The sequence below is a fragment of the Sporothrix brasiliensis genome (assembly GCF_000820605.1).
Source record: "Sporothrix brasiliensis 5110 chromosome Unknown Cont15, whole genome shotgun sequence".
Lineage (NCBI taxonomy): Eukaryota > Fungi > Ascomycota > Sordariomycetes > Ophiostomatales > Ophiostomataceae > Sporothrix > Sporothrix brasiliensis.
This window is the reverse complement of record NW_024467134.1, coordinates 385,159-407,077: the sequence shown is the minus strand read 5'-3', so window position 1 is coordinate 407,077 and position 21,919 is coordinate 385,159. Positions and strand designations below refer to the sequence as shown.

The 21,919-nt window shown below is 57.7% G+C and overlaps 5 protein-coding genes across 5 annotated transcripts; 1 reads left to right on the top strand and 4 right to left on the bottom strand.

The window, feature by feature from the left end:
• Positions 1–1,775: 1,775 nt before the first annotated feature.
• Positions 1,776–5,234, bottom strand: SPBR_05544 (uncharacterized protein; the record flags this gene model as incomplete). The annotated part of the gene is made up of 1 exon (XM_040763807.1): positions 1,776–5,234. One exon carries the CDS (start codon positions 5,232–5,234, stop codon positions 1,776–1,778), a length of 3,459 nt encoding a protein of 1,152 aa, XP_040621932.1.
• Positions 5,235–8,900: 3,666 nt separating this feature from the next.
• Positions 8,901–11,473, bottom strand: SPBR_05632 (uncharacterized protein; the record flags this gene model as incomplete). The annotated part of the gene is made up of 2 exons (XM_040763895.1): positions 8,901–9,210; positions 9,279–11,473. The coding sequence occupies 2 exons, from the start codon at positions 11,471–11,473 to the stop codon at positions 8,901–8,903; spliced, it is 2,505 nt and encodes an 834-aa protein (XP_040621931.1).
• A 3,446-nt stretch (positions 11,474–14,919) lies between these two features.
• SPBR_05910 (transcription factor) lies at positions 14,920–16,362 on the top strand (the record flags this gene model as incomplete). The annotated part of the gene is made up of 1 exon (XM_040764173.1): positions 14,920–16,362. One exon carries the CDS (start codon positions 14,920–14,922, stop codon positions 16,360–16,362), a length of 1,443 nt encoding a protein of 480 aa, XP_040621930.1.
• A 353-nt stretch (positions 16,363–16,715) lies between these two features.
• SPBR_05670 (uncharacterized protein) lies at positions 16,716–19,024 on the bottom strand (the record flags this gene model as incomplete). The annotated part of the gene is made up of 2 exons (XM_040763933.1): positions 16,716–18,741; positions 18,792–19,024. The coding sequence occupies 2 exons, from the start codon at positions 19,022–19,024 to the stop codon at positions 16,716–16,718; spliced, it is 2,259 nt and encodes a 752-aa protein (XP_040621929.1).
• A 1,224-nt stretch (positions 19,025–20,248) lies between these two features.
• SPBR_05824 (uncharacterized protein) lies at positions 20,249–21,919 on the bottom strand (the record flags this gene model as incomplete). The annotated part of the gene is made up of 2 exons (XM_040764087.1): positions 20,249–21,622; positions 21,731–21,919. The coding sequence occupies 2 exons, from the start codon at positions 21,917–21,919 to the stop codon at positions 20,249–20,251; spliced, it is 1,563 nt and encodes a 520-aa protein (XP_040621928.1).

The window sequence follows — 21,919 nt, the reverse complement described above, 5'->3', positions numbered from 1 at the left end:
TTCTTGCGTAGACCAATGCCGTGTTCACAGCGGTCCACGATGCGAGGGGGAGATAAAAAAAAGAAAAAGAAAAAGATCTCCCCCCCAAAACATGCCTCGTTTTTGGTAGACAGGGAAACCACTGGACCGGCGTGGCAGAGCAATTTCGAATTTGGCCGAGAAATGGATCGACAGGTGGGATTGGCTTTGGGACGTTCCTCCGACGTACACGCCGTCACCGCCGCCATATACAGCCCTTTCTTTCTGATTTCCGTCTCCATGTCTCAGACGCTTTTTATTGTGTACCGACCCCCTCGCCCTTTTTAGCAACGACCACTCTTCGTCATTTTGAGCGCGAGGCGAAAGATGCAAGGTGACCATTAAAACGAGTTATTCTTGCATCCCTTCCGTCATGATAATTTTGTGGATGTCGTGATTGTTTACTTTCCATGTCTGTGAACGAGAACGCAGCAAAGTACACTTTGAGAGTACAGCAATTAATTCGTACATGTGAACCTAACTGTGAACCTAACAGAAAAAAAAAGAAAAAACATGCATAAATAGGCGCATCTAGTGGGTATGGTGTCTGTGGTTGGTCGTTTTCTTCGTACGACGTCGGGCAGAAGGAAGACCACAGGACACAACACACAACACACAAACACACGTCAGGCCAGGGGCAGATGCTTCTCCCCCTTGGTAATACCGTTTCTGCCCTTCGATTGGCGTCTCGGACATCCCCAATATTGAGACACGAGCTCACGAGCTCACAACCTCACGAGCTAGGGGAGGTTAGAAAGTACGACGAAAAAAATCGGCGCAACTCGCGAGGACGGACTGCACGACTGCTGCCAACAACGGACAAGCCATGCGCGCTACCCAAAATGCATTGACCGCCTTGACGAAAACACCTACCACTCTCTCGGCTTCTAGACTGCTCGCCCTCGGGGATTGTGCAATTGTGAACATCGAGTTTGGGAGACACAATGTCGAAGCATCCATCAGCAACACAAATGGTCTTCATCGTCACGACACCGCTGCATCTGAAACTAAATATAAACAGAGTCACGTTCAGCACGGACACAACCACAAGCACAGCACGGTCCTTGATCCTTCCGCCGAGACTTGTTTATTTTCTGTCGTTTTGAAAGGGCCAACCACAGCAACCACAGCAACGCCTCGTATATGCAGTCCAGACCCCTTCGGTACTTCCGTTCGTATAAAACCAAGAACAGATAAACGAAAAGGCCGTGGAACAAAGAGGTGTCCAAATATTGATTGACTGCAGCAGACATGCACAGGGATGGCTGGTCAAGTTGCGGATGGATACTTGGATGTTGGGGGGGGATGTGAAAGCAGTAGTATTGTTGTATATCTTGGTATATGTTTCTTTCTTTGCTTGGAGCTGGCCCTCGGTCTTGCTCGCTGCGTGTGTTTCTTTCTTGTGCCGACACGAGGAGTCAGCCCCCAAGCCCCAGAAGCATCGAAAGCTTCCATTTCCTTCTTAGCTCCCTGTCAAATGCAATCGCAGGCAAGACACAGAAACGTACAGACCAATGTCTCCTCTAACCAAAAAAGACCAAATATCAAAATAAATATAAAAATACCAAAAACGCCCTGTATTTCATAACCCCCTGTGACTCCCTCCTCCAGGGGGGGTACAGACTCCCTCCTCCAGTCAGGGTACTTGATGCAGCAAATACAAAATGACAAATAGACAAAAGACAAAAACCAATGAAAAAAATGCATTGTGCAAGAAACAGGCATGACCTACGAGATCAACGACAGACAGCCAAGGGTCAGCGGCTCTCGGTAGACGTCTTGGGGAACTCGCCGGGAACGTGCAGGTGCGACAGTGTCGTCCCGGTGCTGGTCGTCCGATCGGCCAGCGACGGCCGTGCACCTGCGTTCGTCGACTTGGTCGGATCAGCACTGCCGTTGCCAACAGCGGTGACCCCGGCCGATGGCTGCCCCTGCTGTGAGTTGGACCGGTAGACCTGCTGCTCGCGGGCGACGCCGGTGGAATAGCCGTGGTCACCAGCAGCGCCAAGAGCGGCACCACCAAGAACACCGCTGGCCGCGCCGCCTGTCACACCGCCTGCCACACCACCCGGCACGGCACTGCTGCTGTCAAAGGCCTTGCCGCTGTCGCCTGCCGTACTACCGCTGCCCGTTCCCGTGGCGGTGCCCGTGGCGGTGCGGTCGGCCGAGGTCACTGCGTTGTTTGTGTTGTCTTTGCTGTTGTCGCTCTTCTCGTTGACATTGACAAACATGGGAATCACGGGCGCCACCGTGGCGGGTGCCTGCTGGGCCTGGGACGCCAGGGCGGCTTGGGATGTGCCCGCAGCCGGCTGTGTCGACTGTGCCGGCCGTTCTGTTGGAGCAGATCGCTGCTGCTGCTTCTGCTGCTGCACCAACAACAGCTGATGCTGCTGCTCTTGCTGCTCACGCAGGCGCTGCTGGTCCAGGCGGAGCTGCTCCTGCTGGTCCCGCAGTTCCTGCCATTCCCGCTCGGTCTGCTCCTTCTGCGCCAGGAACTCTCGCTGCTCTTGCTGCTGGCGCTGCTGCTGCTGGGCATCGTAGGCAGACTCGGCACCGTAGGCGGCACCAGCACCCGCCAAAGCCCCCGCACCGGCTGCGGCACCATATGCACCATACGCACCGTAGTTGCTATTGTAGTTGTTGTTATAGTTGCCCGGAGCCATGTCGTGCTGTTGACTGCCCGGGACCTGGCCTGCCGCAGCGATCACGCCGTAGTCGGAGCCCGGCGCGGGGGAGACGGCAGGGACACCCGCCGTCGCCGCCGTATCAGGCAGGCCCAGGTAGCCATAGGTGGAGTCGGCAGCGGTGGCGGAGCCGCGCTGCGAGCCCGAGCCACCGGCGCTAGTGGGTGAGACTGGAATACCGGCGGCTTGCACCTCCAGGCCCCGCTGCGCATTTACCTGGAGGTCCGACGGAAAGCGACCGCCCTGCGATGGGCGGCGGGAGGGGCCGGAGGACGCCGCCGACTGGGACCGATACTGGGAGGAGGGACCCGTAGCCGCGGTCTGTATCTCGTTCGCAGCGCCACCAATGATGCCAGGATCGGTCTGGTCCACCACGGACGCCTGCGCAGGGGGCGCGCCAATGCCAGCAGCATTGTTACCCGATTGGTCGGCAGGGCCGGCCGTCTGGCCAACCGTGGCATCCTCGGCCGCTTTGGCGCCGGCTGCGGCCCCCGCCATGGCCGCCGGCGAGTTCACTGCAAAGGGCTCATCGTCGTCCTCGTTGACGACGCCGTCGCTGCTGTAGGTGTGCTGGGACGCGCGGCTGATGCTGCGGGTGTGTTGCATCTGGTGGCCACGGGCAAAGTTCTCGCGCTCCTGTGGGGTCTTTTCGGTCAGGACGTACAGGTCGTCGAACCAGGCCATCATGGTGTCGAAGCTCTCGGCGCGGAAGACCCAGGTGTGGCCGCGGTGCAGGCCCCCGGTCTGGCGGCCCTTCAAAACAAACTTGCTCGACGAGGCGCCCTCGTTGGAGTGCGAGCCCAGCTTTTGCTCCGGGAGGTACAGCGACATGACAGGCGCCTGCATCTTGTCGGCAGACTTGAACTCGTGCAGGTGGGTGGGCGAGAGCACGTACCACCCCGCGGTGTAGCTCTTGAGGTACTTGCTTTTGCGCTCCAGCAGACCGGCGCGGATCTCCTGGCAGGCAAAGTGGTTCTGGCCGGGGTAGGTAAGGAACTGGAAGGAGCGGATGGGAATGTCCGGGCCGATGAACTGGTCGCTGCCGCGGATGAATGTCAACCACTCCTGGTCCTTGGGCATGGCAATGGGCCCCTCGCGCAGCTCCTCGGTGGTGTTCCAAGTGGCGTCGGCCTCGCGGCGCAGGATGCCCACATAGGCGTTGTAGGACTTTTGGATCTCGCCGACGACAATGGACTCGAGCTCGCGGCCCGACTTTTCCAGATTGAGGAAGGCTTGGTGCAGGTAGTTCTCTTCCTGGATCTGGCGCTCCAACTGGCGATCGGCCAGAAGGCGCAACAGGTACGGGTCCTGGCGGCCGGTCGTCACGGACGAGTCGAGCTCGGCCTGGCCCAGGTTGTCCTGGAGGTTCTTGACGGCCTTCTTGGTGGCGTCCATCTCTTTGTCGACGTTGTTGCGAAAGTCACCCGAGATGTTCTTGATCTCCTTGATCTTCTGGCTCAGGTCGGTGCGCAGGCCCGTGAGCGCGAGGATGACGTCCTCCTCCACGTCGCGCGCCTTGACGGCCTCGGCGACCGCCTGTTTGTGGAAGTTGCGCAGCGTCTGCGAGGCATCATCGAGGCCACCGGTCGTCATGAAACCGGGTGGGAGAATCGTGCCATTGAGCGTGGTAGCCAGTCTCTGCACGGACTTGGCGCGCTGTTCGTAGTGGTTCTGGATCTCGCGGTGGTAGGCGATGAGGTCCTTGAGAATCTTGCGCCAGGCTTGGAAGCGGCCGGCGAGCACCTCGGTCGGGTTGCCCTTGGTGGGGACGGGGCAGTAAAAGGCGCTGTTGGACTCGTCGCCGTCGCTGCGGCTCTGGAGGGCCAGGCTGCGCACGCTGCCAGCCTTCATGCTGCGACGGCTGCTGCTGCGGTGCAAGCTCGACGCGCGACGCAGAGACGACTTCTTCTTGAGCGTGTTGGACCGGGTGGGCAGCTGCGTGCTGGTGCCGCTGACGCCGCTACCGCCGCCGTCGCTAAACGCGCCGCCGTCTCCGTCCAAGATGGAGCTGCCGCGCTGGCTCGCATCCCAGTTCTCGTTGAAGCGGCCGTTAACGGCGGCCATGGTGCTGTGGTTGTGGTTGGCGTTGGCACCGCCAATGTCGCTGGCGCCGTCGATGGCGTTGCTGGCGCCGTAGAAATGCTGTTGCTGTTGTTGGGCGGGCGAGTCGCGGCCGCCGGTTGCGAGGGTCGAGGAGGGGTTGTGGTGGGTTTGCGATGCGAGCGTCGCCTGGGGAGCGACGGCCTGAGCGTTGGCCAAGGTGTTCTGGTAGGTCTGGTTGTCGTCGGGGGACAGCGCGTGTTGGGTGGAGGGCATAAAGTTCTGGCTGTCGGTGTAGGGCGAGCGGGCGGGCATGTGGGACGGCGCGGCGTACGAGTGTGGTTGCGCCTGTGCGGCTTGCAAATACGGCTGGTTAAAGTAGCCGCTGGCGTTCGGACCCGCGCCCAAGGAGTTTGCGGTTGCTGTCGACGGGCCAGGCGCACTGCCCACGATGGGACCCGCGCCTGCGCCAGAGCCACCTGGGTGGGCCATTGCTGTGGAGGAACGGTACGTGGCGAGCAATTGCGACGTAATTGCTCCTCAGGCAGCAAAGTAAAAATCGAGAAGCGACGGAAAGAAACGACAAAACGACAAAGCGAAACGGAAACGAAATGACGACCAAAACAAGAAACAATAAACAGCGCGCCAGTTCCCAAATATAGATTGCTTCAAACAAGCCTGGAGAACGGAGCTTTTGGGTGTGGTTCGTTTACCGGGAAAGCGAAACTGACTTCTGCCTGGGCCGCCCTGCGTTCGAGAGGAGTGTTTATTCGGTTTTGCAGGGGTCGTGCGGAGCGAGAGACGCCTCGAATTTTCCGCAATACTCGTCAGCTCGCAATGGCTGACTTTGCTGTGTCTTCGGGGACGAATCGATTAGTCGAGCAATGGCAATGTACAGCTTGAGAGGCGGTCAAAGGGTAACAGGCAAAGTGCAATTGGGATCAGGAAGAGAAACAATAGAAAATGGGCGAACAAAAGTCGCTCAGACGGGACGGATGCCAGCAGCGCGGGAAACAGCCGAGACACGAAAAGAGGAAGAACGAAAACACCGACCAGGGTGTGCGAAGGTGGATGACGGCAGAGACGGTCGACGGTCGACGGTCGACGGTGGGTGTAAATGAAAAATGAGAGAAAGGGACGGCGAGACGCTGCGTGAGATAGAACGTCGTGTTGTGGAGTGGAGGAGGGAAGACGAAGAAGGCAAAAAGGGGGAATCGTCGACAACGGATAGGGAGAATGGAATACAAGTACAAAAAGGACGGAATTGGCCTGCAAGGGGAGGAACGACGGAAGTTGAGAAGAAATCGGGAAAGAGCGTAGACCAGAACGATACGAAAACACCAGAGGGGCTATGATGTAAATTGAAGGCAAGAGCTCTTGGAGCAAGTTGTGTGGGTGGTGGCTTGTGTGTCGTATGTGAGTGGTGCAGAGGAGAGAGGGTACCTAGGTACATATCCCGAGTAGTGTGTGCGTCGTGTCTGCGTAGGCGCGGACAAGACAAGCTGACAAGTTCTCGGGCAAGAGCGATGGGCAGATGTGGGGTTCTTTAGGTCTACGAAGTAACTGCCCAACACTTGCTCGCAGAGAAGGCGCAAACCATCGAGAAAGCTGGAGATGGCAATGGTTGCTGGCGATCGCAGTTGCCTCTTTTGCTTGTGCAAGCTGTGCTGGGCGATCTTCGGATGGGGAAAGAACGTCAAGTAGACCAGCTCTACTTACCCACCAAAGCCAAGTGCAGCCCAGCAAGTGCCCAGCAAACCGAAGTCTGGCATGCCGACGAGCGCGTTGGGTTCTCCTGAGTCGTCTCAATCGATCGGCTGGGATGTTGTCCCTCGTCCGGGGAGCTCAGTGCATACGGCGGACGAATGTCTCGTCGGCGTACCTTTTATTCGTAGCTCCCATTTCCCCCCTTCTTGATAGTTGGTTCTGATTAAGCGGACTTGCGGGGAGTTCCTTCTGCGACGACTTTTGGGGGCATTAGGGCCCAGAGGCATAGGCCCGAAGTCTACTGACTGGGCTGGTGGGTGCCACTGAGGGGTCAGAGGCACGAGAGGGTCCAGCTCTGCATCCACTAAGACCTAATCCGGTCGCTACGAGAGAGGCGCATCACTGACGTCTTTTTGCTTTTCTTTTGGCTTTTGCACACTCCGAGAGCATCCGTGAGGTACTTACGACACGAGCCTGGGAGCTCGCTTTTGACGATCGCATGCAGGAACAGGTGAAGAGCACGAAAAACAACAAGAATCAAGTGACTTGGCGCTCTTCCTTGACCCGGATCCGCCATCATCCGGCGACTTGATGTTGTGGACGTTCGCAACACGGTTGCAGAGACGCTATTCGCGCGCGATGGCAGCAGTGCGGGTCGCCGGCCTGCCAAAGCCCACAATAAAAAGGACGGAAGACCAAGGAAACAGACGAGACAAACACGACGACAAACCAGGAAAAAACACACAGCCACTGTCAATGACGTTATTTTGCGACTTGTTTTCGGGTCTCGTCGCTTTCTCTCTTCTCACCACAGATGTCCCCAGAGAGAACAATGAACGCGGCCCAAGCTGAATTGGATTCTTCTTGCAAAGAGAAGAGACAGGAAAGCCAAGTTACCGTACGGATCCGATGCTCGCGATCAGGGTCATTTGGCCATAGAATGGTCCACAGCCGCATCTCTAGAAACGGGAAGCAAGGGGACGACGCCGGTGGAATACGACTGGCATCAGCTCTGGGCCGTTTTGGAGAGCTTGTGGCAACCGGCAGGACATCGATACAAGAGCCACGTAACGGCCGCTCTGCATGTGTCGATGCGATTCCTACCGATTCGAACAATGAGCATATTGTCTAGAACATCGCATCCTTGTGGCCCCGTCCTGTTTCGGGTGCGACCCGAGAAGCCTCTCTGTCCTTCCAAAGGCTATGACCTCATTTTCAATATGGAGAACGTGCAAAAACGGCGATCGTATCAGGCACAGCCCAACCAGCCCAGCTGAAGAACAAGTACGACCAGACGACGTAGCCAGTAGTAATTACACACTGGGCGCAGCGCTCCTATCCAACAGGCGTCGTGGCGTATAAAACGTAACCAGGAACTACGACGTATTGCAACGCGAGCTGGTTCCATGTTCCGTCTTGCTCGGCTCGGCCACTCCCTGCGAGGCCAGTGTTGCCAGTCAATCCAGCGAATGCTCATCCTTCTCGTCGGGCTGTTCTTGGCAGGCTGTCCTCGCCGAACTGCGTAATCATTGTTTGGCGGCTTTGACGGGTGGCGAAAATTGGAAAGGCCGCCACAGCCATAACCATATCCGGGTTTGGCATTGCCGTCATAATTTGCCTTGTATAAAAAGTAAAGAAAAGAAAAAGAAAAGAAAAAAATTGTCCTACGGCGGCGGGTGGCCTCGCAGCGTTCATTAAACCGAGACAGCAAAGAAGCACCAGCGTTGAAGACTGCCTGTTTTTACTGGCGATGTGACCGCGACTTCACAATATGCATTCCGTCAAGTGTAGCATCAATCGGTTTGGTCATCCAAGCAGTCAATTGTGCACTGCTGCAATTTGTGTGATTTTCTGTTGATTGTTTGAATGTTGATTGTTGTTTGATGAAGCCCTACTCCGCATGCCCGGATACAAATGCTGCCCAAACCAAAACACGAACACGTCAACACAATCAGACCAAACCAGGCTGTGTCTCTCCCGTCCAGTCTAACACCAGTCACGCCAAAGCAAAACAAAAGAAAAGGTTCCTCGCCTCAAAGGACACACAAGAAATGGCAAGTAAAACAGCTTTGCCTCTTCATTTTCTCCTTAAACGCCGTCACAACAAAATAATCGGGCAAGGGATAATCCGTCGTACAAAATGCTCCGCTCAAAATACAAAAGAAGGGGCCAATAGAAACCAACAGTACCGACAAAAAGGGACAGCACACAAGCGGTAGCACGCTATAAACCCCCCACAGAAAGGATATTCCCATCCCATTCAACCGTGTCCACAACCGGTGGGTTGGACAATGCAATCATAATGTCATAGGGCAGCCCGTGCCAAAGCACAAAAATGGTTGCGCTGAACAAAGAAAATGATACTAAGCTATAAAAATGAGGTAAAGGAAAGACGAAACGAAGGAGCGCAAGGCAACGTTGCCCTGTTCGCTACCAGACAGCCGAGTAGCACTAGAGATCAATAGCCATGCTGGTCGAGAACGGCGAGCTCGTGTCGACATTGCTGTCCGCGGCCGCTTTGGCCGTCTTGGCTGCCTTCGCTTTCGTCGTCTTGGTGCCGTCTTGTTCGGCCTTTTCACGATCGCGCTGCTCCTTCTCGACCTTGGTCATGCGAGGACGGCGGTATGTGGTGCCGCCGCGCGAGCCTGGTCCGCCGCCACGCCCCGTCGTAGACCGGCCAGCCGCAGAACGACCAACGGCAGACCGGGCACCGCCGCGTCCTCCGCGGCTGCCGCGGCCGCGCTTTGCGGGTGTTGTGGCTCTGTGCAACGTTAGTATCCTTTGTATAGGAAAGAGACTGTAAAAAAAAATAAAGAAAAAAACACATACCCTTCCTCAGGCTTCTCTTCCTCGGGAACAAGAGGGCCGGAGTACACGAAAAAGCCATCACGACTGGCGGCTGCCTGCTCTTCCCACAGCATCTCGGAGTCGTCAACAAAGTCGTCGTCGCGGTCGTATTCATCCTCCTTGAAGGTGCGCTTCTTGCGAGCAGGCTTCGCAGGCGCATCTTCGATGCCACTGGCATTAGCCGTGGCGTTGCCATTGTCAGCGCCGGCACCGTTTTCCTCGTTGCTGCCTTCGTCGCCCGACTGCATGTCGTCCGTCATCTCGTCGCCTGATTCGCGGCCGGAACCGTTTCTCTCGAGGGCGGCTGAAGCGGCGGCAATCCGCAGCTTGCGATCCCGGTGGGCAGCTAGGCGCGGGTGCAGGGCATCCCAGCCGAATTGATTTTCGGCCAGGCGCATAAAGTTGATGTACGTGTTGCTCTCGCCCTGGACCAGCGGGATGTGCAGCACAATTGACGGAACAGCGTTTTCTTCGCCAGGCATCGCCTTTCCAAAGTCGAGAATCGACCGCTCCGGCTCGCTGCCGGCAAGCAGAGGCGAGGCGTCCGGAACAGCGAGAGCACCTACAGCGTCACCCTTTGCAGCGGCGAGCTTGGGAGACGAGGCGGCACTCTTCTTTCCGCCTCGCTCTTGCTGGAGGATGGAAGCAAACTTCTTGATATGCGGGGCACTGTTGGCAGGCGCCGCGGTCTCCGTGCCGGACATCACAACATCCTCTGAGTTCGCCACCGTCTTAGGGTCCGATGCCTTAGATATGGTTGACGTTTCCGGTGAGCTTGGTGCGGAAGCCTCTGTGGCAGCAGACGACTTGGTGCTGGCTTTGCCGGCAGCCTTAGCAGCACTCTTTGCTGTGGTCTTGGCTGTCTTAATGGCGGCCTTGGCAGCTGCTGCAGCCTTCTTCTCGGCCGCCTTTTCGGCCGCCTTTTCAGCCTTTTCAGCGGCTTTCTCGGCCTTTTCGGCGGCCTTCTCGGCGGCCTTCTCAGCGGCCTTTGTCGTCATAGGCTTCCCAGACGCCGTCTTGACCGCTGTAGGAACAGGAGGCGGCGGAGGTGGCTTGCTGGACTTGCTCGGTCCTTGTGCGTCCTTCTTTGTGGCCGATTTAGCATCCGCAGAAAGTGCTGCATCCGAAGGCGGTCTCGAAGCATCTGCCAACGATGATATCGTCGCCATAGGAGGTGCTGCCTCTGACGATGCAGATTTGGACATTGGTGCGGCCTGAGGAGAAGGCTTTGAAGAAGATGAAGGTGTTGGCACGGCGAACGTGCGCATCGGAGGTGCCGGGGATGGTGAAGGAGGAAGAGAGGGGACGTTTTCCCTGTACCGGGAAACTGGTGGGTTATTCGAGGAGGTCGTAGCAGCAGCCACCGACAAGGAAGGCGGCGAGTGTTGGCTGGCTAAAGCAAACTGTCCAACGGGTGAGCGATGTGTCAAGGGTGCCGGGTCGACGAGACTGGCAATTGATGGCGATGCGCTAGCACGGTTTGTCGTGACATGTGACGGGGCACGCGGTGAGCCCAGTGGCCCAGTGCCGTAGGGATCGCGCGACATCATTGTCTCACGAACTGGATCGTACGTCGAAGATCGCACAGGGTCATAGTTTTGTCCGATAGATCGGACAGGCGTTGTAGATGTAGCCGCTGGCTGGGATGGGCGCGGTGGCGAGTCGTCGGCATTTAAAATGCTCATCATTGAGCTCGGAGGATGCTCCCGCTTCGGCATTTTGTCGATCATAGTCAATGGCGGCTGGCGCGGTTGCTGGTGCAGAATAGCAGACGGGCCAAGAGAGCGTGGTGCCGGGCGAGAGTCAATGTCCATGCGCATGGACGTCAGCTCGTGCTTAGGCTCGAAGTGCATGTTGGCTGACGAAGACCGCGAAAGGCCCGTCGAGCCGACAGTTTCGTTAGCATCGGAGCCAGTTGCGCGCTTCTTGCGAGCCATAGGTGGTGCGCTCGGGTCCCGAGGTTTGCGAGGCCGCTTTAGCTTGTCGACACCGGATCCAGAAGCAGTCGCTGTTGCCATTGCGGGATTTGTTCCGTCTGCTGCCTTTTTTGCGACGGTGGTGCCTGGCTTCCGGCCGGGCTTTTTCCGAGGCACGCCATCTTTGGTGAGGCGAACGCCTTCTAATGAAAAGTCTTGAGCCTGGCCGCCAGGCTGCTGTGGGCTTTGTTGAGGAACCATTTTGAAGCTGGCTGCAATGGGGGCGTTGAAGGAGGTGCGTCGTTGATCCGGTCTTGGTGGCGAGCCGGGCTCGGACGGGGAGCCGGAGGGCAAGGAGGATAAGTCGGGCGAAGAGCTATATTGGGCTGTGGACATAGTCAAATCGCGGATGGGGGTGGCCATAACCGTGCAGCATCCGCCGCCTCACAGAGAGCACTGTGCGCAATCGGAGACGCGACGCGAACAGCTACTTTGGAGCTGTATGCGGCTGCCTCGGGGTTACTGGGCGTCGCCAACGTTTGTGGGCAGAAACCAGGAGCGTTGGTGTCTTCGTGGCCAAAATACAAGCATCAACGAGAAAATGCTGCAAATTGGCGGTCGGCAGCGGCCTGCTTGCTCCGCTGGGGCGCGACGACGAGACAAGTGCGCAGATGGCGTTTTGCGTTTGGCGTTGGTCGAGATTTGGCGATTTGGCGATCTTAGTTGTGGACCAATCAGAATTGAGTATTGCGCTAGACAGGTTCGCGATTTGGCTTCGTTTCAATCGCTATCTGCCAGCTTTCTCGACCCTTTCGTTGTCCAAAAAACAGTTGAAAAACGCTGTTCTTTTAACGATTGCAAAAAGGAAGGGCCAAAAACACAAAAGAGTCGGACAATAAGAATAAAAGAAGACGCGTGATAATATCGCACAGTCAATGAATAGGGTATGTAGTGATAGTCGTAATTGAAATTGGCGACGAAAAAAAAAATCGAGTGCAAAACCGGTGGTGGTTGCGGGTAGACGCTGGTGTGTCTATTTCGGGAAATGTGGTGGTGCAAATCGACTTGCGAATAGCTTCAAAAGAGCGGGCAAATGTCGGTTTGTTGGTGTGGTGTGGGAAAATGGCCAAAATCAGCTTTAACGTTGTAGCGTGGCGGGTGGAAATGGCGTGGAGCAGGTGATGGAATCCGACGTAGACGAATTGCGGCAACCGAATGGTGATGTTTTGGTGATGGTTGCGATACAAAAAAGGGTGCGAATCGATGAGAAAAAGAAGCCAAAAGAAGAGCGAAAGAAGGCAAAAATCGATCTTTTGGGCGGACTTTGGGTGGTGTCGATGGAAAGGAAAGTTGGTGATAGTTGTGTGGAAGAGAGAGAGAAAGAGAGAGTAGGAGCGAAGGAAAAGAAATGTGGTGAGAGGGGGCCGAAAAAGTCAAGAGGCAAGGGGACAAGGGAAATTAAAAGAGAAAGCGCGAATGCGAAAGGGGGCACGAGTCGGGAATGGCAAGGAAGGGACGTGGGGATGAGCTTCGTTTTGTGAGAAACGAAGGCATGAGTGTCGAGAAGAAAGGGAAGGAAGGAGCGGAGCACGGAATCCAAAAAGAGAGACAAGGAGAGCCACAAGACGGACGAGAAAAGAGGGCACGACAGAGTAGAAAAAGAGGCAGAGGCAAAGGCAATGAAAGGAGAGGCGGGAATGGCGGTACAGCTAAGAAGATGGGCGGAGGCAAAGAGGAAGAGAAAGACAAACAAGCAGCGGAAGGAGCGAAAGATGAAAAGGCAAGAGCATCAGAAACGGGGATGGAAAGAACGAGGGACAAGAAAATCGGGGCACATCCCAGACTGCATCGACCAACAGGTGACGAAAAAGACGAGCAAAGGGAAGCAAGGCCATCATGCGAACAAACGGACGACCAGGGCCAGGCGAGAGGGAAACACGCATGCCGCATCCGCGGTCTAGACATTGAGACGGGGTGACGGGGGGGTACCAGTGATCAGAAGTGATCAGAAGCACATCGTCTCACGGGGCATGCGTCAGTTCACTCTACGGGACAAGACATGCATATTGTCAGGCAGCGGGCAGTTTCCCAAAGGCACGTTTTTAGATTTCCGCATACGCAGGGGCGCTGCAGAGGCAAGACCATCAGCATCAAAAAGTAACGAGCCTGGGCACAAAGGAAAAACGACAGTCGTGCACGAACAGGGGTGGAGAAACATGGAGGTCGTAAAAGGATCCATAGCAAAGCACAATAAAGCTCTGTTTCGTCCGGCAGTATGGTGATGAAAGTGCGTTGGTGGGTGGGTGCAGTTCAGCTATGGGATCGTTCGTTGTTGGTAACGTGTAATGTATGTTGTATCTTGTAGTTATCGTCGACGGAGTATATTTTGTGTGTCAGTCCTTAAAGCCTCCGAGCCCACTCGAAAGAACGATGCGACAGGGGCGTGTCATTCGACAGGGGGGGTGCGCAATACCTAAGGTTGATGCCAGGCCGACACTAAAATGGGAACAAAAAACGACAACCGAGCAGGCAAGGCAGGAGTACCTCTAGGCGGGAAATACGGAGGAATCTACGCGGAACGGGGCAGGCACGACGTGTTCTGCAGAAATAAGGATGGTGCAGTGGGCAAAAGCAGGTGCTCTGGGGGAATGTGAGGGGTGTGGCAGCAGGGCATTGTTACGAAGTAGGTATTAATATGATACGTCGTATATTTCTGTTTTCGTCAATTTTCCTATTTATTTTGTCTTTATCTTTATTCCACGGCCGGTTCCAGGAGACCAGCCGACGTGGGGAAGGCGCGAAAGAAACGTCGTGTCCAGCCCAGGCAATGGTGGTTGTCACCGAGGTACTTGCGCTACCGCGACGCAGTGGCAGAGGTACATTGCGCGGCGAGTACCAAAACTTATCCCTTACCCGCCGTGTGGGCCCGTGCCAACCGCGTCTGTGCAAGCGTGCGGCAGGTTTGGACAGGGGTGCGTCTGGATTGGCTTCTCCAATTGTTCTTTCCTTCCGCGCCAAATTGCGGTACGTTTGATGCGAGGCAAGCAGGAAGCCACGATCAAGCCAATATTTGTCGTCGCTGCTTCTGTACCTTCCAATCCGGACCTTATTTGGGGCAGCGATTTCCTTTTCGGTTCGGATGGCCGATTACGAGCGATCTACCCCGTAGACAACGATCGTTCTCTATGTTCCACGTGACCCTGCTTCAAGGTGGCATCTGTTGAGAGTGTTCCGAAAAAAGGGCGCATCCATCACGGTACCAAAGGCAAAAGGACATGCCCTAGCGAGCCAGTGTGCGACCGTCAAGAGACTGATACAGAACTTGAAAGCTGAAAACACATAGTTACGGAGCAGGCAAAATGGGACACAGGGAGCAGCCCCTTGTCAAAACGAAACACAGAACGTCACGGCACTCTGTGATTGGCTGCTCGGCTCTCCCAAGTTGGGACGATTGGAGAATCTCTGGCCAAGGCTGCTGATATGGATCGGCGCTAATGCACAAGCTGACGCAGTTGAGTCACGTGTTTCTAATTTGAGCCACAACCTTAAATGGGTGGCGGTGCAAATTTTGGCGTCAAGGACCCCACTTTATGACGGCAGCCTTCTCTTCTGTGACTTTCTGAAGGCCATCGCAGGGGCTGACGAAGAACGCACTCTGCACATACTGCGACGACAACTCTGCGCCCGTATCGCAGCACATATTTACCATGGACGGCTCGTTGCGCGTTCTCGACATTCAGGAAAAGGAGGTCGGCGCTGCTAAGCCCCCGTCGTTCCCTACACCCCGATCAACGGGCTTCCCAGAGCCGAAGAAACGGGCGCGCTTTGCCTCTGCGTTCAAGCAGCAGCGGCAGGCCGCCGAGGCTGCTGTCGCAGCCGGGATTTCTGCAGATCCTCCAAAGGCCACATTTGGTCCGGCTCCTCCCTCGTTTTCCGCCTCTCCCTGGTCCTCTTCCCGTCCTCCTGCTCCGACACAGTCCAAAGATGTTAAAGATGTTGGCACCTTTGACGAAAAGGCCGGCATCGACCGCGAGAACCGTGAGATGCTGGCCAGTATGGCGCCCGACGAGATTGCCGAAGCTCGGAATGAGCTGCTGTCGAACCTCGATCCGGGGTTGCTGCAGATATTGCTGCGGCGAGCCAACCTCGACGACGGCAGCAATGCCGGCTTGCCAGGCGAAGTACCGTCTCAACCAGAGCAGGCAGCAGCACCACCACCACCAGAGATCCGCATAGAAGAGAGCAGTGCGTCCACGGCCGAAGAACCCAAGCAGTCTACCAACCCCAAGAAGAAGGTGCTATTTGCCTCGGTCGAGGATGCCGAGGAAAAGGATGACACGCCCGCTGCCCGCAAGACAGGCGACGAGGCGCTCTTCACAAACGACGAGAATGTGCCAGCGGCCAGTGACCTAGCACCGATTTCGTCGGCTGAAAAGGCCCATGACCACGACCACGACCACGATCACAGTGGCCCCGGCGCCATCCACTTCCCTCACGCGCCGGCCATGCCGGACCTCGACCCCAACGACCCAGACTTCCTCGAGACCCTCCACGCCAAGTATTTTCCGAACCTCCCTGCCGACCCCGCCCGTCTCGCCTGGATGGCGCCCCTCCCCACCGCCGACAGCCCTGCCGACCGCGAGTCGCCCTACTACCCAGGCCAAGAGTCTGTCGCCGTGTCGCAGCTGCGCTTTGATTTCCGCGGCCGCCTGATCCCGCCCAAACTGTCGCGCAAGATCCCCGTGTCCAAGGGCCTGCACCATCACGGCGTGGCCCCCGAAGCGGCCGGCTACACGATTGGCGAGCTGGCACGGCTGGCGCGGAGTGCGGTGCCGTCGCAGCGGTGCGTGGCGTTCCAGCTGCTGGGGCGGCTGCTGTACCGGCTGGGCAAGGGGGAGTTTGGCGGGGGCGGCGGAGAGAGCGGCCAAGAGGGCACAGGCTCGGCGGTGGACGAGATGACGAGCGATCCGCGGGTGCAGCTGGCGCAGGGCATCTGGCGGAGCTTGTCCGAGGGCCGGGTGTTGGAGACGCTGCGGGAAGCCGCAAGCGTGGAGGAAGGGCAGGGCCACCGAGGCAGCCGGGCGTATGCGATCGAAGCGATCTGGCTGTACGAAAAGGGTGGCTGGAAGGAGCGGTGGCAAGGTCGGTAGAGTGGGATGTGACCTTGTAAAATGTATAATGACCACACATATGATCGATAGATGCAATGAATTAAAACAATCATATATATACTACACACATATTCTGGGGTTGGTGCTTAATGACAAGACAGATTACGCTGTAAGGCTTTATCCTTTCATATGGATGGTTTTATTCTTTCATTGCCATGCTACGATAGAAATTAAGCAAAAATATAGGATTGTTGAGAGTTGTACGGCAAAACAAATGGAAAGCTGGGGATCAAAAAGGGAAACAGAAAACACCGTGCTTTTCAATAAGAGAAAAGGAAATAGAGGAAAACAAGAAAAGGAAATGCACGACAATATACGCCATCCTTTCTGCTCTAGAACAGCCCCAGCAAATCGCCATTGCCGCCGCCTCCACTCGACTGCTGCTGCTGCTGCTGAAGCTGCGCACCGGGCGGTGGAGGTGCCGTGGCACGGCCAGCACCATTCAGGTCCAGACTGCCGAAGCCGCCCAGGATGTCGTTCATGCCAGGCGGCGGCGCCGGCGAAGAGGCGCTGGCGGACGGTGCATCAAAGAGGCCCATCATGTCGGCGATGCCACCGGGGCCGGCGGACGGCGGTGGCGGCGAGGCCGACGGCGATGCAACAGAAGGGCTGCCGGTGCGGTCGGGCGTGCTGGCGCCGCCAGCCTCGGCGGACGCCGGCGCGGCGCCGTCAAAGTCAATGTCCAGCAGGTTCTCGACGTTGCTCTGGGGCGGTGCGTGGCCACCGTTGGCGGCGGCGGCGGCAGCAGCGACGGAGGCGGCAATGGGGTTCTCGGCGGCGTCCTGGCGCTGCTCCTGGATGGCGGCACGCTGGATCTCGTCGGCACCGAAGCGGCCCTTGCCAACAAACGACTCGGGCGGCTTGTGGTAGACCGACGCCAGCGTGGACAGCTCGGCGAGCAGCGATTCCAGCAGGGCCGGGGGCAGGGACGTCATGGTGGTGGAGATGGCGGGCTTCTGCGACAGGACAATGGACTTGGCGACGTCCAGGTCGCCCGACAGCAGGCGCCAGTAGACGTAGGCGCGGTCGCGAATGTCCGGGTTGTCGTTCTCGGCGGTGGCCATCTGCAGGACGCGCTGGACGAGCGACTGGTTGGCGCTGGGCTTCTTGAGGAACAGCTTGACGACGGCGGTCAGGATCTGCAGCTGGGTCTGGGTGAACTCCTCCATGAAGCCGTCCACAAAACCGGTGAGGATGTCGTCGGCGTTGCTAATCTTCTCGGCGTACTCGCCGACAATCCATATTAAGGAGCCGCGGGCGTTGGGCTCGTCGAGCTCGTCAATGTGCTCGACAATGGAGCGGATGACGCCCTCGTAGCCCGGGTACTTGCGCAGAATGTCCTTGATGACAATGACAACCTCCTGGACGACGTAGTTGACGTTGGTGGCCATGAGATCAACGAGAGCGGTGACGCACTTTTCGCTGGCGTTCTCAATCTTGATGGCGACCTGGCCAATGGCCTTGATGGCGCGGCGCACAAAGTCCATGTCGACCTCGAGCGCGTACTCCTTGAGCTCGGCCAGCAGCTGCTCAAAGTTCTTGTCGTTGGCGATGCGCACCATGATCTCGAGCTTCTGCAGCTTGACGTACGGCGGGTCGTTGTACTTGCAGAAGAAGACGCGCATCTCCTTGCTCAGGATGTCGGGCTTGGCCTGCAGCAGCAGGTCAATGTTGCGCAGGGCGACGTACTGCACCTCGGGGGCGCTGGCGACCAGCGTGACGAGGGGCGGCGCCATCTTCTTGAGGTACTGGCGCACGAGCTCCGCGTTGATGGTCTTCATGTGGATGAAGACGACCTTGACGGCCGCCAGCACGACGCTCGGGTTGACGTGCTGGAACTGCGGCGCGACGCGCTCGCAGATGTGCTCCGACTCCTTGACATCCTTGGGCGGGTAGTTGGCCAGGGTGCTGAGGATGGTGACGCGGCCCCACTCGGTGCACTCGTTGAGGGCCATGAGCAGCTTCTTGAGGGTGGTCGGGGTGACGACGAGGGCGTGGGTCTCGGGGGCGGTTTCGGTGATTTCGGACAGGGCCTGGACCGAGTTGGCGACGACCATGGGGTTGGGGTCGCCGATGAGCTCCTGCAGGATCTCGAGGAAGCCGTTGTCGATGCACATGGACGGGTTGAGGTCGAAGAGCTTGGCGACGCAGATGGCGGCGGTCTTGCGCACGTAGGGCGACTCGTCACGCAGGGTCTTGCGCAGAGGCTCCTCCATGTAGTCGACCATTTTGTCGACGCGGATGCAGCCCATGGTGCGGATGGCGAGCGCGCGAATCAGCGGGTTGGGGTCTTCGGAGTCCTGCACAAAGGTGTTGACGGCGAGAATGCACAGGTCGGGATGTGATTTTGCGTAGTTCCTACGAGGTTAGAACGGGGAGGCGGCAAGAGGGAGCAGGGCGCGACGTACATCAGGTACAGGTACACCAGCTTCTTCTGGTCCAAGTCGCTCGTTGCAATGTTCTTGAGCACATCGGGGAACAGCGCCGACACGTCCTTGCCGAGCGTCATGGCCATGATGGTCTTCTGGATGGCCTCCTTGCGCTCAAAGGCGTACTGCGAGACCAGGCCAGCGCGCAGCTCAAACGTCTCGCCCTTGCGGGGGACGGCAAACGCCCCGCGTATACGGTTGACGGCCTGCATTGTGTGGTGGGAAATGTGCGGAGTCGGGAAGCGGAGTCGGGAAAAGGAGAGGAGAACAAGACGGGAGGCTCGTCGGTAGATTCGACGGCCGGTGGCGGAGAGACTGAAATCAACGAGCAACGAGGTGGGCGGTCGAGGAGGACGGCGAAAAGGGGGTGAGGTGAGACGTCGACCGCCGCGGGTACGTGTCAACGTGCGCTCCCACAATCAATGTCGTCGAGGTGTGGGACGAGTGTCGTGGTGGCCGTGGAAGAATGATGCTGCCTGCGAGACAGGGGTGGGTTGTGGATGTGGTGGTGGTGATTTGGGTAAGACAGGACACGGTGAGGTTCCAGAGGTTGACCAGACTGGTGGGCGGCAAGAAGGAGCGTTTGGTGTCCCGCTGGCGGGCTGGGTCTACGCTGATTGGGCTCTGTTGGGGGCCTTACCATCGATTCGCCCCTCACTGTCGTACACCAAATGGTCCCCTCGGTCCCCTGAGCGAAGCCCCCTGGAGCTCCCCAAGTTTCTTCGGCGGGGTGCATTGCACGTGACTGGCTTCGATGAGCTTTTGCCCCTTCACCGTTCTTCGACTCAACATCATACAAATTACAACGCACCGCTCCCAGGAGACAATTGGCGCTCAGCAACATTCTCACGCAATGGTAAGGTGTCACCTCTGCTTGGCTTCATACGGAGCACAGAAGGCTAATCCGCGCAGGCCAGCTTCCCCAACCTGCGGCGTCTCTTCATCGAGGCTCGCAACGACGACGAAGAGCGCGAAGTCTCCCGCAGAGCAGTACGTGGACATGGGCAGCGGTGGCTGTGCGCGTGTACGCAGAAAGACGACTGACGCTCGTAGTTTTACAATGCGGTCCTTTTCATGGGCTCGGTGGCCGTCTTCAGCTTGTTCGCGCAACGGATGAACGCTGCCAAATGAGGGTCGAAGGCATGCCCAGGCACTCCAAGGCACTCTTTGCTTTTCCTGTGGCGATGACGTGATGAGTGAACAGTTGGTTGTATTACTTGCTGGATCTTGGGGCCAGAAGGCCTGCCGCAACTCGATAACGCCGCAAAATCAAAATGAGCACGGCCACGAAACAGCCGATGGAAAACGAAGATGCAAGATGTACATAACGCCACATACCATGCCCGCCATCATCCGTCACTGGTCATTTTTGTCGCTTTTTGAACGAGACATCCTCCGCCTTTGACACAGAGCCTCAATGAGCCTGGCCATCACCTTCACTCCGAGTCGGTCTCGCTTTCGGATCCTAGGAACGCCAGGTCGCCGAACCGACTCCTCCTGGCCGTCGTCTTGGGGGCATCGTCGTCGTCGTCGTCGTCGTCGTCGTCGTCGTCGTCACCGTCATCTCTGCCGTCATCCTTGTCGCCGCTCTTCTTAGAAGCGCTGCCCTTGTTGTCGGCCTTTGTCTCAGCATCGTCATCATCGTCACCCTGCTCGTCACCGCCGCCCCCGGCCTCATCGTCCTCGTCTTCGGAGCTCGTCTCCTTGAGCGACTTCCTAGGCGCCCGGCTGCGCGAGGGCCGTCCGCTGCTCGAGTGCAGACCCCAGCTGCGGTCCATCTCCTGCACGGCCTCCAGGTCTGCCTCGAGCTCGCGCCGCTCCTTGATCTCGCGTGCACGCGACTCGGAGAACCGGCCGTCCATGCCAATGTCGCGCAGCATGCCCTTAAGGTGGCGGATCTTGGCTTTGGTGTCGTCGCCGTACTTGCGCAGCTCAAACGCCCAGATCTTGCGCAGGCCGCACTTGACGAGCTGGCCCTGGAGCTTCTTGACCTCGGCGTCGTCGGGGGAGACGCCTGCCGCCGCCGCCGCCGCGGTCGCTCCCTTCTTGCGCTTTGCCGGGGGGTCGTCGAGCACCGAAGACAGCGAGCTGTCGGAACCGTTGTCGCCGTCGTCATCGGCCTTTCGCTTCTTTGGTTTCGGTGCCGCCTTCGACTTCGATTTGCCCTCGCCCTTCTTTGCTCTCTGCCTTGGCGGGGTGTCATCAATCACATCCGACATTTCGCTCTCGTTGTCGTCGTCGTCGCCATCGTCCTTGCCATCGGCACCGCCACTCGCGTCCCTGTCGACGTCTTCGCTCTCTTCGCTCACGAGCTCGCTCAGCGGAGACGATGCACCCGACTCGGCCAGTGCTGCAACCGCCTTACTCTTAGGCTTAGGTTTGGGCTTCGGCTTAGGGTTAGGCTTGGCCGACTTTTTGTTTTTGCTGCCGCCGACTTTGGCTTTCTTGCGCCGGCTGGCGCTCTCCCCTTCAAACTCGTCGTCCTCGTCCTCGTCCACGCTGGCGCTGTCGCTGTCGCCACCGTCGTCGTCTGATGACTGTGCATCGCTAAAGTCGTCGCTCGCGTCGTCCCCGTCAAAGTCGCCTTCATCCTCGTCCTCGTCCTCGTCGTCGCTCACAACCTTCCTCTTCTTGCTGGCGGCCTTTTTGGGTGGGGGCCTCTTCTTGCTGGCGGCCTTTTTGGGTGGGGGCCGCTTTGCTTCTTTCTTGACGGGTTGGGCTTTGGGTTTCCGTTCGGGTTCGGCAGCGGGCTTCTCCTCGGCAGCAGATGCCGGGCCTACAGTATCATCCTCGGCGTCGAGCAGCTTGTTCTGTACATTGTATATACACGTTAGCAATCCAGCGACCATTCTTTGGAACTTGTCATGTGCCATTCCCACAAAACCACAAAACCACAAAACGAGGTGGACACTACGCACTGCTGCTGTCTGGATTATGTCCTTGCTCTTGGCCTTCCACTCGTCCGACTTGAAAAAGCCGTCGGCGAGGCCCAGCTCCGCCTCGACCTGCTTCCGCACAAAATTGACCGTCAGGTTGCTGCGGTCGCTGCGGAAGACGGTGTCGGCGGCAGCCACCAGCGCCTTTTCGAGCTCGTCGGTGGATGCCAT